This window comes from Typopeltis vanoorti, chromosome 7 (assembly GCF_054136105.1).
Source record: "Typopeltis vanoorti isolate ZY-2024b chromosome 7, IOZ_Tvanoo_1.0, whole genome shotgun sequence".
NCBI classification, from domain to species: Eukaryota; Metazoa; Arthropoda; class Arachnida; order Uropygi; family Thelyphonidae; genus Typopeltis; species Typopeltis vanoorti.
Window position 1 is genome coordinate 50,114,246 of NC_143555.1, and position 14,200 is coordinate 50,128,445.

The 14,200-nt window shown below is 34.6% G+C and overlaps 1 protein-coding gene across 1 annotated transcript in view; it reads right to left on the minus strand.

Moving 5' to 3' along the window:
• Positions 1-14,200, minus strand: part of Sf3a1 (splicing factor 3a subunit 1) — a 265,118-nt gene that overhangs the window by 248,522 nt on the left and 2,396 nt on the right. The window contains exon 2 of the mRNA XM_090395253.1: positions 3,525-3,563. Coding sequence (XP_090251379.1) covers positions 3,525-3,563 — 39 coding nt within the window. The remainder of the gene's footprint in view (positions 1-3,524; positions 3,564-14,200) is intronic.

Consider the following 14,200-nt stretch of genomic DNA (forward strand, 5'->3'; position numbering starts at 1 on the left):
GAAAAGTGTTGTCTCTATCCCTTGAAATGGATAAAATTGAGTATCGTGGTTAAAAAATTCTTTGTAAAAGAAGGTTTAATGCCAAAAGAAATTCATTTGAAGTTCATAAAAGTTTATGGGCACTCTTCCCCTTCATTTCTGACAATTAAGAAATGGGCTGCTGAGTTTAAACATGCCCTTACCAGCCTTGAAGATGATCCACATGAAGGACATCCAAAAAGTGTAACAAAAAGTGTACACGAAATGTATTGGATGACCAGCAAGTCAAAGAGTGGGAAATTGCTGAGACTATAGGCATTTCAAAAGAACATGTAAGATATATTTTGCATGAAGAATTGCAAATGAAAAGCTTTATGCAAGATGGGTGCCCAAGCTTGCTCACAGCAGATCAAAAACGCACTTGCATGAAAATCTCTGAACAGTGCTTGGAGCATTTTAACAAGAATAAAACTGATTTTGCGCATCGATTTATTACTATAGATGAGACTTGGATTCACCATTACACCCCAGAATCCAAACAGCAGTCAAAACAGTGGACAGAAGCTGGTTGTTCAGTGCCAAAGAAGACGAAGCCGATTCCATCAGTAGGAAAGGTCATGACATCGGTGTTTTGGGATAAAGGCATTTTGTTTATTAATTATCTAGAAAAGGGTAACACAATAACTTGGGAATATTATTCTGATCTTTTAACCAGACTAGATGAAAAAATTTGTGAGAAAAAAGATTCGGTTTGCAGAAGAAAAAAATCATCTTTCATCAGGACAATGCACCTGCTCACAAAGGTATTTTGGCAATAGGAAAATTAAGGGATCTGCACTATGAATTGTTGGAACATTCACCTTATTCCCCAGATCTGGCTCCCTCTGACTTCTATCTCTTTCCAAAACTAAAAATCTTCCTCGCTTGTCAGCATTTTTCTTCGAATCAAGAGGTGATTGCAGCTGTAGAGAGGTATTTTGCAGATCTTACTGAGAACCAACTACAGAGATGGGATGATGGCACTGGAATAAATGTATTAGTCTTAAGGGTGATTATGTCGAAAAATAAAAATAAATTTGAAATTATAAATTCGTTTTTTCATTGTTAGGCTGAGAACTTTTCAGACCACCCTCGTATTATGAGAAGGACAACTACCCAGACTGGTTTTGTCCTTTTTTACAACTATCTCTAATCCAGAATATTTAAATAATAAAGTAATTATATATGGGAAATATATGACTTATGTATTACTTCAGCCTTGGTATCTCTTCTGGGTCTGGCTCACACCGATGTGACCTGAATAAAGGTTATATATAGATGTATATAGATGCTAATAGCCTCACATTAATTGCCTTACTATCCCATAATGCAAAACACACATCCTTTTGGATGTATATAATGCTATGCATTATGGAAAGGTCGACATCCAAAAGCATGTGTTTTGCATTTTGGGATACTAAGGAAATTAATGTGAAGTCATCAGCATTTATATACAAGTAACCTAGTTGTGAAAAAAACTTCATGTACAAACTTATCTTACACTTGGATAAAGGATTAAAAGAGGCAAATAATTTCTTGGCAACTACGTCATTCTCATGTATCGGGCAGATCAGATTTTCTCTTTCTTCCACAAATTAAAATAAATTCATATATCGTAAAACACCTCCGTAGTGCAATTAGAAGAATGGCAATACATTGCACCCTTCGATTGGAAAAGGCCTAAGTCTGATTCTCATCATGACAAGAGGAATCTTTATATGTTTTTTTTTTTTTTTTTTAATTGAAGATGGGTTAGCCAATCTCATATGGAGATAGCAGGGTTTTCCTCCCCGGAAACTTGGGTTTTTCATCCTGCATACAGACAAATTGGCCTTGAGAACACATGCAACTTACAGACAAAAATGCTAGTAGTGGTGGTGTGCTGATGCTGTTGGTTTAGGAAATGATGGCAGTGGCGGTTCACTGTAGTTGGTGGATTAAATGATAGAAACATAAAGTTGTAGAGTAGGTGCCCTCTCTCGATGAGCCTTTGGATTCCTTGGACGTGTCACGTAATAATAATATCTTATCTTCTACTTTATTTTCTTCTGCTTTCAGTAACTTTACAGGGATTTTATCTATTTCAGGGGATTTGTTGTTCCTGAGTGAATATATTATATCATTAAGCTCTTGCCTTGATGGTAACCCTCAATACTATATGAGTTGCAGAGATAATGTGCTTATTCAGAAATTCATAAAAAATATTCAATCTGTTTTTTTACTTTTCCATTGTTAACAAACAAAAGAAACAATCTCTGTATATATATCTAGCACAGATTTACATTCTCCTTTAATTTGCTTGATTGCATTATTAGCTTGTCAAGATCATTCCTGTTCTTAATTTCTTGTTCTATTGTGCACATTATTTTATTAAGGGCTTGTCTTTTCTTCTTTCAACAGATTTTATCTGCCTATCATCTCAGTTCTTTATTTTCCTTCTATAATCATAGTTGGTCTTGCAGTAAATTCTTCATCAAACCAATCTCTTTTCTTTTGCTTATTTTCATATCCCATAGTTTCTTCTGCAGTGTTCAGAATACAGTTTAATATATGTCCAGCTTCTTTCTATATCAATATTTCAATCCTGTTACTTTACTTTTATTTATTCCTCTTCACTCCACAGGGAGCATAGGCCTCGTTTTTAGCCTCTATTTTTTTTCTTTAATTTTGTTCAGGAAATTGGTTTTAAGTTTAATTTCTTTAAGCTTCTGCAAGTTAAACTTTAGTGCTCTTTCATTTCTTTCTTGTTTCCTCATCGAGATTCTGCAGCTGTATTTAATTTTGACCAGATAATGATCTGAATCAAGGCAAGCTTCTCTATATGATCCTACATCCATAATACTTGATACCAATCTTTTATTTATATGCACTTTTATATGATCAATTCGATAAAATGTTGAACATTGGGGATAGTCATGTCCTTTCATGGATGTTTTTATGGGAAAAGCATATAAAAATATGCTTTTCTCATAACCATATTTTTACTTATGGCAGAATCTATCAGTTTCTCTCCATTATCAATAGTGCATATGTAGACTGTTCTCCAATTGCACCTTTATAAATACCTTCCTGTCCAACCTTGGCACTGAAATCTCCAATATGTGTTTCAATTTTGTAAAAGAAATCCTGTTTCCATATCGTCTTTTCTTTCTGTTGGCACATGAGCATACATAAATCCACATTTAAAAAAAAAATGTTCTGTATTTTTTTAAATTTTAATCTAAAATATCCTATTTAATGTCTGTGTCTTACTCAGTGATTACTGAGTCGAATAGATTGTTGGAGATTGGTAATTATTTATGAAGCAGTAGATACAACAGTATTAGGCATTTAAATGTTATGCCATTTACAGAGAAAATACTCTTTATAGCCAAAGAACTTAATAATGAAGCATATCTAATAAATGCAGTTTTTACACTTTTTTAAGGAACTTTTACATCACTCCATAAAAAATATAAACTATTCCTGTTATATTATCTAAAGTTTTGACTGATTACTATACTTACCATTTCTTGCTACAAAACTTGCAGTCTTGTCAACAATATCTGTAATTATTTGTTAAGTGCATATAAAAAACAAATGTTCCTATAATCCTAAATATTTAATACAGAAACATTTCTTAAAATTCACAATGCTCCTAAATTTGTTTATTGTTAGATAAAAATTTAAAAAAAAAAAGATCAAATGAAATGAGGTTTTAATTAAAGGTTTTTAATTTATATACCTACGTGAAAAAAATTTTGGGGCAAAGATGGTAAAAAACTCAATACAGGACTTAATCAGAGCTGAGACAGTATATAATTAAAGGTGGTGAGCATAAGATACCAATAACTAAGAGTAGAAATGTTTCGATAGAAAAAAAAATAATAATAATAAAAAAAAAAAAAAAACAATTCCGAAAATAAATTATGCAAATTATCAAATGAAAAGAACTGAAGGAAAAAGGAATAAAATCTGTAATATCAGATAAAGACAGGAGAAAACTGTAAGCTAGCCACGTGGTTTTACAGGAAAAGTATATTAGGAGGAGTATGGTTAGTTTGAAAGTATTTGGAAGCTGGGCTGATTTGAAAATAGTTAGGTATTCATGTTTGACGTCCGTAGATGGCATATGGTAATTCCCGTACCTCAAAGGGTTTTGGGAGTGATGCCTTCTGCTACAAGAATTGATAAGGTCACAGATGCCTTTTCCACACAGAGTTAGTAGGGTAGTGACAAACATCCATGCCCAAGGCAGGATTCAAACCTGCAGTATCCTAAATGCAGCAGGAAGCTGGGCTGGTTTGTGAACTGATGAGAGTAATTTATGTGTAATTGCCATGAGGGGGACTTTTTGTGTTAATGGAACACTGGGTGGTTCTTATTACAAGAGATCCAGAGCAATGTAATTTGGTTTCATTTATAGGATAATGGTGACCCTCCCCAATTTCAGGGGTATGTTTAGATTGTACTGCATGCAAGGATATCTCATTGGTGAGAGTTTTATTGTTGCTGGTATGTTTTTGTTTGTGGTGATAAGTAGTCTGGTATGGGAATATTACAATCTTTACAATGTTCAATTAAGTGAGACTTAACAGTACAAATGATAGAAGCAATATAACAAGTATTGCATCCTGACTAGCAATTAAACTTCTAAACAACATTACGGCATAGTAGCATGTATATGAGCCCAACATTAAAAAAAAAAAAAAAATGTCGGCCTGAGTTACTGTGGTTCTATATTTAGGTAAATTTTGTAGTTTGTTTTATGACTTTATAAACATTTTGGATATATGAGAATTTTAAGACTATGCAGTTTTGATATATAGCTTTGTAGAAGAAGGGACATGATTTTAGGCTGGATGTATAGCATAGTTAATGAGTTTTTTGGACTACTGATGAGAGCAGAGGATCTCTTTCAGATGAGTAATTCCTTGGTTTAAAGCTTTAAGAGAGAATGAGCATAAGGGTCAAAGCCCTTATACACATACTCTTCTCAATTATGTAAAACTCAGAGGAAACCTCCACACAGCCTTTAAAGGATTGTGGAGAACAAACCAGGGCTTCTGATCTAATGTCCAATCCTCACCTTTTTGTTGTGCAAACTGTTAGGTATCTACCTGGATACTGAATGAACAAGAATGGGCTGGCAATATGGGATTTAGCCGACCAAATTGTATTCTTACTGGCTTAAACCACAATATAAAATGATGGTACAGCACAACAGAATTTCATGCCGACTGGGGCATCGCCTGGTTAAACGAGGTAACCGTTGTTTACGCCAGGGAACCATTGCAAACAGCAAAAAGCCAGCTACTGTAACAAATCCTGAAACACATCCAAACTCAAAATCGCCAGAGTTCAACATGGGTATTATCAACATAAGAAGCCTGAATGGTAAAGAAATGGAGCTAGCTAAGGAATTGGATAAGTGACAGATCGACATAATAGGGATGAATGAAACAAAAAAGACAAACTGGTAAGATCTTTCAGCAATAAATACAAAATGTTATATTCAGGCAATAAAAATTAGCGAAAAGGAGTAGCAGTTATAGCATTCAACACAGGCATGCAATCAGGAATATATATCCATACTTGAAATAGAAAAAGCCATCAAAAGCTTGAAATATGGAAAGGCAGCAGGAGTAGATGATATTCGACCAGAAATGCTCAAGTATGGATGTATAAAAATCTAGCAGTGGATGCACTGAATAGCTCAGAAGGTCAGGACAGAGAGACGAATTTCAGATGATTAGAGCAGAGCTCTCACAGTACCCATATATAAAAAGGGAAATAAAACGATGTAAGAATTACAGAAGTATTTCTCTACTAAGTGTTCCTGGTAAGATTTATGAACTTAAGAACAAGCCGGAATCAGGCCAAACAGAGGCTGTCAGGATCAGATTTCACTTTACAATAAATGGTTGAGAAATCGTGGGAGTATAACAAAGATCTGTATTTAAGTTTTGTAGACCTGCAAAAGGCATATGAGAAGGTGCCAAGAAAAAAAGCTATTCAAAACGCTACAGTTATATGGTCTCAATGGAGCATTATATCAGACTTGTAAGTCAGCAGTTACTGAAGGAAGTACAGGAAGATGGTTTGATATTAAATCTGGTGTCAGACGAGTACATTATCCTCTACTGTTCGTTACCTGCACCCTATGTCCAAAAAGAAACTGAACTTTTGATAGTAAATAAAACACAGGCCAATTATAATTATTCAAATCATTTATTTCAACAATATACTCTTCCTCGGCTTCGATACAGAGTTTGGCACCATCAATTAATTCGTTAAATGAGTTTTTTATATCGGTTCCTGGGATAATTTTGAGGGTCGTGGTTACTGCCACTTGAATGCTTTCCTTTCATCAGTAAATGAAGTCGGGGGAAGAGAAAGAAGTCACAGGGTGCTAAATCAGGTGAATACGGCGATTGATACACACAAACTTAGTTTTTGCTCAAAAATTGTCTCACAATGTTCAAATGATGAGATGTTGCATTATCTTGCATCGCGTATCATGAAGCGATTGATAGCAAATTCTCGCTATCAATTGCTTCAAAACTTCGAGATAAAACTCACCATTGAAAATTCGGCCAGGCAGAACGAATTCTTTGTGGATAATATGATTCCCTTGGAATCGTAGAAACAAATCAGCAATGTCTTTACTTTTGATTTCAAGCGACTTTTTTCGGATGCCCCTCTTCTGGTGGTCTCCACTAAGCACTGTGGTGCTTTGTTTAGGGCTCATATTCAAAACACCACATTTCATCACCAGTAACGATCGTATCAAGGAAGTATGAGTCCATACGAGCGGTTTTAATGAGGTCCTTACTGTGTTCAATTCGATACATTTTTTGATCATTGGTCAACTTGTGGGGACCAAATCACGAATTCAATTTACGAAGGCCCAAACTCTCAGTCAAAATGTTGTACACAGTTGATTTTGGAATCCACAATTCATCTTCAATCAATCTCATGGACGATTTCGGGTTTTCTTCGATGAAATCAAGCACTTTTTGGATGTTAACTTCACTTAGTCTAGTTTTTGGACAACCCAGCTTTTCGTCATCCTCAAGCGTTTCACGATCACTTTGAAATTGCTTAAACCACTCGTAAACTTGAGTACGGGATAAGCATTCATCACCATATGCTTTTTGAAGCATTTGACGTGTTTCGGTAAAACGTTTACCAAATTTAACACAAAAGTCAATCGCAGCTCTCTGTTTGAAACTCATTTTCCGACCATTCATCAAAGCACACAGTCACTCTTGGCACTATAACTCAGCTTCTAATGAAACAAATGTTATAAACAGTTGGCACAACACTACTGAAGGTTGCTGCTTTCGACAACAAAAAGATACAACAGGTGGTGCCACTAGTTCCTTCTATTTTCGAAAAGTCCGGTTTCTTTTTGGATAGGGTGTATATGGATCACATTAAGAAGAAAAATTGTATTAAACCTGATATCAAAATTGGAGATGTTAATCTCAGCTCTTTGCTTTATGCGGATGATGCTATACTTCTAAATAAATCCGCTACAAGTCTGCAAGATTCCCTGACTAAATTGAATAACTGTTGTAATAGATGCACATTTTTCTCTACACTAAATGCACATCCCTCATAGAATGATTAATTAAAAAAAAAAAAAAAGAAAAGAAAATTAAAGAAAGAAAAAGACAAAGTATAAATATGTGACAAACAAACAAAGAAATGTGCAATAAGGTATATTAACATGATTTTCAATAGAAATATGCAATAACATTTGCATTGATATTGCAGCAGTTTTAACATTTATATTAATTTTAACATATAAAACATGCAATTCATATTAACTCTAAAACCGTTTAATAAATCAACAGTATTTCATATAAGAAAATACCGAAAAAGCAATCTTATAATAATAAGAATACTGGTAAAGAGAGATAAGAAATAAACATATTATAAGACAATGTAATCTAAATTACTTCAAAAGACAGTGTAAGTTTTTATGAAGAAAAGTGGAATTAACAGGTACTGTTATATTTGTTCGATGTTTTAAGAGATAGTCCTGGTGTGGTCATTTGTGGTTTGTGTGTTTTATATGATATTTTCTGTTCGATTGATTGTGTTGATATGTCTTCCACAGTTTGTTTTTTGGTGATCTGTTATATGGTTTAGGCATTTAAATCAGTGTTTCTTGAATTTTTTGATCAAAAAAAAATTTTTATGCAGAACCCTACATAAAAATATCTATTTTTCCACAGAACTCCTATTAATTTTTATTTTTTGGAAAAGAAATTATGCTAATGAATGATTGCATGCAAAATATTTTAATTAAGAAAACATGACATATACATTTACAAATATAAAGTAAATGTATATATCAATGTCTGATGTAATGTTTGTTAGAGAGAATCTTAAAAAAATCCAACTTATTTCAATGTTTGTTGCAATGAATGGTAAGAATCCACTTTCATATAAGTACATCAAAGACTAGGATCCTAAATACTGGTTGCTTATATGTCCATATTCATTATCAATTTTTACCCAAAATCATCAAGTGATAAACTGCAGATGTCTTTCATTCATAGACAGAACATCTGTTGTGCAAATGAAACAATGTATTCTCTTTGGGTCCTGGAATGAAGGAAAAGGAAAGTCACCAAATCTAAATAACATTTTCAAGAAAATGATCTTTGTTCCTGTTTTCGTTTATTCAGTCAATTAAAGGACTGAACAGATAAAAACAGCTATTTTCTTTTCTTTGGATCCAAAGTTTCATTTTTTTGCTCTCATCGACCCTTTTCCTTTTTATAATTATATTTATAACTGTCAAACATTGTTTTCTATTTTTACTGAAGAGATACATTAAACTTGTTTTCAAAAGTTGAAATATATCTGAAATATATCATAATTTCATGTACCAATCTATACTAAAGAAATGCACAATGACAATTTTTATTTGAGAAAAATATAATTATTTCTTTTTCTCAGCTCACAGTCTTTTTAATATTTGACCCTTGCAAAAGCCAAACTTGTTGCAATAATGTTTTATCAGAAGAGCTAATTTCATCACACAACACTGCAAGAAAGTCCCCCTGCCTTATTGACATTTAGTATAATCAATATTTGGAATATATCCTCTTCATTCACTTCTAACATTCCCCACTCATTATCCTTCTAGGAATAAAGCTTGCTCTACTAGGATGGAACACCCTAATAAAATGATCATTAGATAGCTGAATTATGTCATATCGCTGAGGTTAAGGAGAGGTAGCTAAGATCTCTTTTGTGAGAGAAAAGGCAAGAGGGTAATTCAGTGGCAATGAAGATGAGCTGGTCATCCTTCCCCACCCAAGTATGACATAGAAATCAGTGTTCAAGATGGTTGCAGGTAATCCTGAAACTTGGGAAATATCTGGGCACTGAATGACTTATCAAATGAGTATGACAATCTCATCTTCCTTTCCCTCTTTTACCTTGCAGTGTCAAGGGTTTATTAATCATCGGACCTCAAACTGTTCACAGGATAAGGTGGTCAGCCCTACGCCCCAGTGTATCCTATGTCCGTAGTGTCGAGTTCTCAAGGCCAGTTTGCCTGCTTTGCGAGAGTAGGACAAATGAAGTGTAATACCATCAGCAAAGTTGGAAATAGGATTAAGTGATTGATGTTTTAGAAAAAGGAGGATAGGTGATAGAAAAAGGGCGCTTAGGCATTTGTTCATTATGACAAAACATGAAATGAGAGAGAGACCACCAAGAGAAAGCTTGCTCCCCAAATGCAAAGAGTGACAGGTAAAGGCAATTTGCTAAGTAGGCCTTGATGCCAAACACAACCAAATGCTTAAGAAATGTAAAAAGTGCCAGCATATATTCTCCAAACCATGTGTCCAGCAGCGTATGTTGCAGGTTAAGCAGTCAGCTGTAGATCTAGATTGATAGAATCCTTACTAGCAGATGATGCATAACTGGCAGGTCTCTAAATAGTGGAAAAATCGACTGCTGATGATTTTCCCCATTATTTTGGAGAGGAGTGGGATGTTGGCAATAAGAGAGAGTAGTTAGACAGTAAACTTTTATTCTTCCATGACTTTTTTTTTTAGGATGGACTGGATATGTTCTTGCTCTCATGCACTGGGATAAGTGCCAACTGAATATAAAAGATTGTAGAGACAATTTAGAGCAGGCATTAGCTATAGAGCACAGCATGAGTACAAATGGAGGAGGTGCCATTGGTATGAGAAGACTTTTTAGTGTCTAAGTTGTTTAACATTATTCTTCTAATGATTTTTTGCCAAAAAATACCTCCTGTCATATGATTTTCAGTTGCTGGTATTAATAGGAGGCAATTTGCTTTGGTCATTTTGCAGAGTTTGCATAGAAGAGCAATACCAGGAGGTCAGCTTTATCTTTAGGTGCTATAACTGTGGTGCCATCTAGATGAGAGAAAGGTAAAAGGAGTGAGCAGAAATTGCATCCAATGGAATTGGAAAAGGACTGGAAGGCATGGTTTCCATTTGGACCGCAAGCAAGTTTTTGTCTACAAAGTCCGATTTGGATTATATTAATGACTGTTCTGCATTTATTGCATGCTTCAGCATAGGCTGAGTAAGCCTATCTATGGAGCTGAGTGTTTTTCTTCAAACCACTTTGGTGCATCTTTATTTAAACCAAGACTTAGAAAGTGGACAGGAATTTAGGGTGGAATGAGAAATGCAAGTCTTCATGCTGATGAGGATAATTTCTATGGTTCATTCTGAGCAAGTAGTTGGATCAGCAAAGCAGAAGCAATTGTCTACCCATGGAAAGGAAGGGCAGAATTTCCAGAGGTCATCCCACTTATTTGTTATATATCATCAAAATTGTTGGGATATATATATATATATATATATATTTTTTTTTTTTTTTTAAGAAAAAATGTTTTTCACAGAATAGTTTGGCATTATTACTATATTGACATTGTTACTTAAACAGAATAGGAAATGAAAGATTAGTGGAACAAGTGTTTCATAGAGTTAGGAGTGCTTAAGAGGAAATGGAAACAAACTGAAAAAGTTTCAAATCGAATACCTACCAAATAACAATCAAATCTTTGATAATAGATAGTTAAATATTAACTGTATTGGGCTATCATAAGTGAGAGCATATACTTGAAAATTATAAAGGTGTTTTCACTGAGTTAAAAAGTAGATTATAACCAAGTATATATATATATCCAATGACATCTTGGCTCAATCTTATACTCTGATACTTTTATCCGAGTATAAGTAAACAAAACTTTGCCTATGAAGTATCTTTCAAGACTAAGGTACTTGTATATAGAAGTGCTTACTTCACATTAATTGTTTCAGAATCCCATAATGTGAATACTTCTTTTCAGATGCAAATGTTCTTATACATTATGGAAGAGTTACCACTAAGATTGGTTTGACATTTACTGAGGTCTCATCAGTGAGAAGTAGACCATGTCAGTAATGAATTAAAACAAGAACATAATTTCTTGTCTAGTATAATGTACTTTCCATAACTATCTCTGATCAGTGTATTTTAATCACATGGTAATACACCATTCTGTTGCTTGCACACAGAAAATATATAGTGTCTGTGTTGAGTTAGTTTTCAGCACTTCATCCAGTCGAGCTCCCACTGATGACACAATATAGGTTGAAACCTGTATGGGAATACGGGTTTCAACTTCCCAAGAATTGTCACTTGTCACTTCCCAAGAATTTAAAAAAAAATAACAAAAAAAAACATACAATTTCTTGTCTAGTATAATGTACAGAACATTATGATTAGGCCTAATAAATAGAACACCGAATCTGCACATAAAGAAACACGCTTGAAAGAGTACAATACTTCAGCAGTATCTACACTGCTATTTTGAAATTTGGTTAATAAATAAACAAGATAAAAAAAAAAAAAAACAATTGAAATGAGACTCATGAGAACTTGAAAATACATGTTATTAGACAAAAAAAGAAAAAAAAAAAAAAGAAAGATATTTTAAAAGAACTAAAAATAAAAATAATAGCAGAAAAACTAATGCAATACAAACAAAATTGGATAGAATATGTAAACCAAATGGCTAGCATTAGATATCCTAACCAAAATACAAAATGATGGTACAACATGCCAAATTTCATGCCAGCTGGGGCATCGCCTGTTAAACAAGGCCCCCCGTTGTTTTCGCCAGGGAACCAGAGTTAACAGCAAAAAGTCAGCTACTGGAACAAATCTGAAAACACACCCCAACTCAACATCACCAGAGTTAAAGATCAGTACTATCAACATAAGAAGCCTAAATGGCAAAGAAATGGAGCTAGCTGAGGAATTAGATAAGTACAAGATTGACATAATAGCGGTGACTGAAACAAAAAAAGACAAAAACTGGTGAGATCTTTTTGAGCAATAAATACAAAATGTTATAATAGGCAATGACAATCAAGGAAAAGATGGAGTAGCCATAGTATTCAACACTAAATATGATACTAATATTCTTGAATGGCATTCAGGCAATGACAATCAAGGAAAAGACGGAGTAGCCATAGTATTCAACTAAACATGATGCTAATATTTTTGAATGGCAGGCAGCCACAAGTAGAGTGATGTGGGCAAACATCAGAATTGGGATCTGGACAATGAGACTTATTTGTGCCTATAGTCCCACAGAAGGTTCTACTAAGGTAGAAGTGGAGGAATTTTTTGAGTCTTTAGAGAAAGCAACTGACACAATGAAAAAGCAAAAGTTGGTCCTTCTTGGGGATCTAAATAGCAGAGTGGGAAATAACTGTCAGACATACAAAAATATTTTGTTAAAATTTGGAGAAAAGAGCAAAGCTAATAATAATGGCAAATACCTGTTAGATTTCTGCTCAGTACATGGACTGGTTATTACTAATACCATGTTCCAACATAAAAATGTACACAAATTCACATGGAAAGAAGAGGTAAGGAATAAGCAAAGTCTCATTGACTATGTTTTTGTTGATAGTGATATTTCCCACCTGGTGCAGTACACCAGAGTGTACAGAGGATTTGAAATTGGAAGTGATCACCATTTAGTCTTGAGCAGGATAAAATTGAATTTCATATTGAAAAGAATGAAATGTAAGAAAGTTTTAAAGTGAATAAAAGTTGAGCAGCTCTCAGATGTGAACTGTACAATAAAATACACGATTATTGAATAAAAAATGAAAGGGTTTGAGAACAGGAACCAAACCTTGGAGATTCAGTGGCAAGCCTTGAAGAAAATCCTGACTGATTCAGCCAGAGAGGCGTGTGGTGAGGTTGTCTGCACAGATATTGAAAGTTTATTTTTCACTTGGTTAGAGTATAATAAATTTAGTTTAATCCTTTATCCATGTGTGAGAAAACAAAGTTTGCGCCTGAAAGTATCTTCAGGACTGGGGTAAGGTGGTACAACAAAGTATCTCAGTATCTCCCATAATCCAAAACATCTCCTTGCGGACATTACGGGAAGGCCACAACCCAGACTAGTTTCGACCTTTATTGAGGTCTCTTCAGTGGGAGCCAAGCCCAAGTGGAGATACCAGGCGGAAGCATTAGCAGATCATCTCTACCTATAGGAGTTGCCAAATGGTGTGCCACCCTTTTTTAATAAATTACTCTGGATTTAGAGTAATAAACTTTCATATTTCTCTAAATCCAGAGTAATTTATTAAAAAAGGGTGGCACACCATTTGGCAACTCCTATAGGTAGAGATGATCTGCTAATGCTTCTGCCTGGTATCTCCACTTGGGCCTGGCTCCCACTGAAGAGACCTCAATAAAGGTCGAAACTAGTCTGGGTTGTGGCCCTTCCCTTAATACATAACATTAGACATATCCGCAAGGAGATGTGTTTTGCATTATGGGAGATACTGAGATAAGAGTGTTGGTAGCTTGCTCCACCTTTGCAAGGAGTGCCCTTGTGTTGTACCACCTTGCCCCAGTCCTGAAGATACTTTCAGGTGCAAACTTTGTTTGCTCACACTTGGATAAAGGATTAAACTAAATTTATTATAGTCTGCACAGATAGAAAAATCAGAACTCCATGATGGACACAGGAAGTTAAAGAGGCAGCGAAGGAAAAGAAGAAAGCACATCATATGTTCCTGGCAAATAAATCAGGTTGTGCTCTTAGAGAATACAGAGACAAATGTAAGAAAGCTAAACACTTTGTAAAACTAGCCAAACAAAAGTCATGGGAGGACCTTGG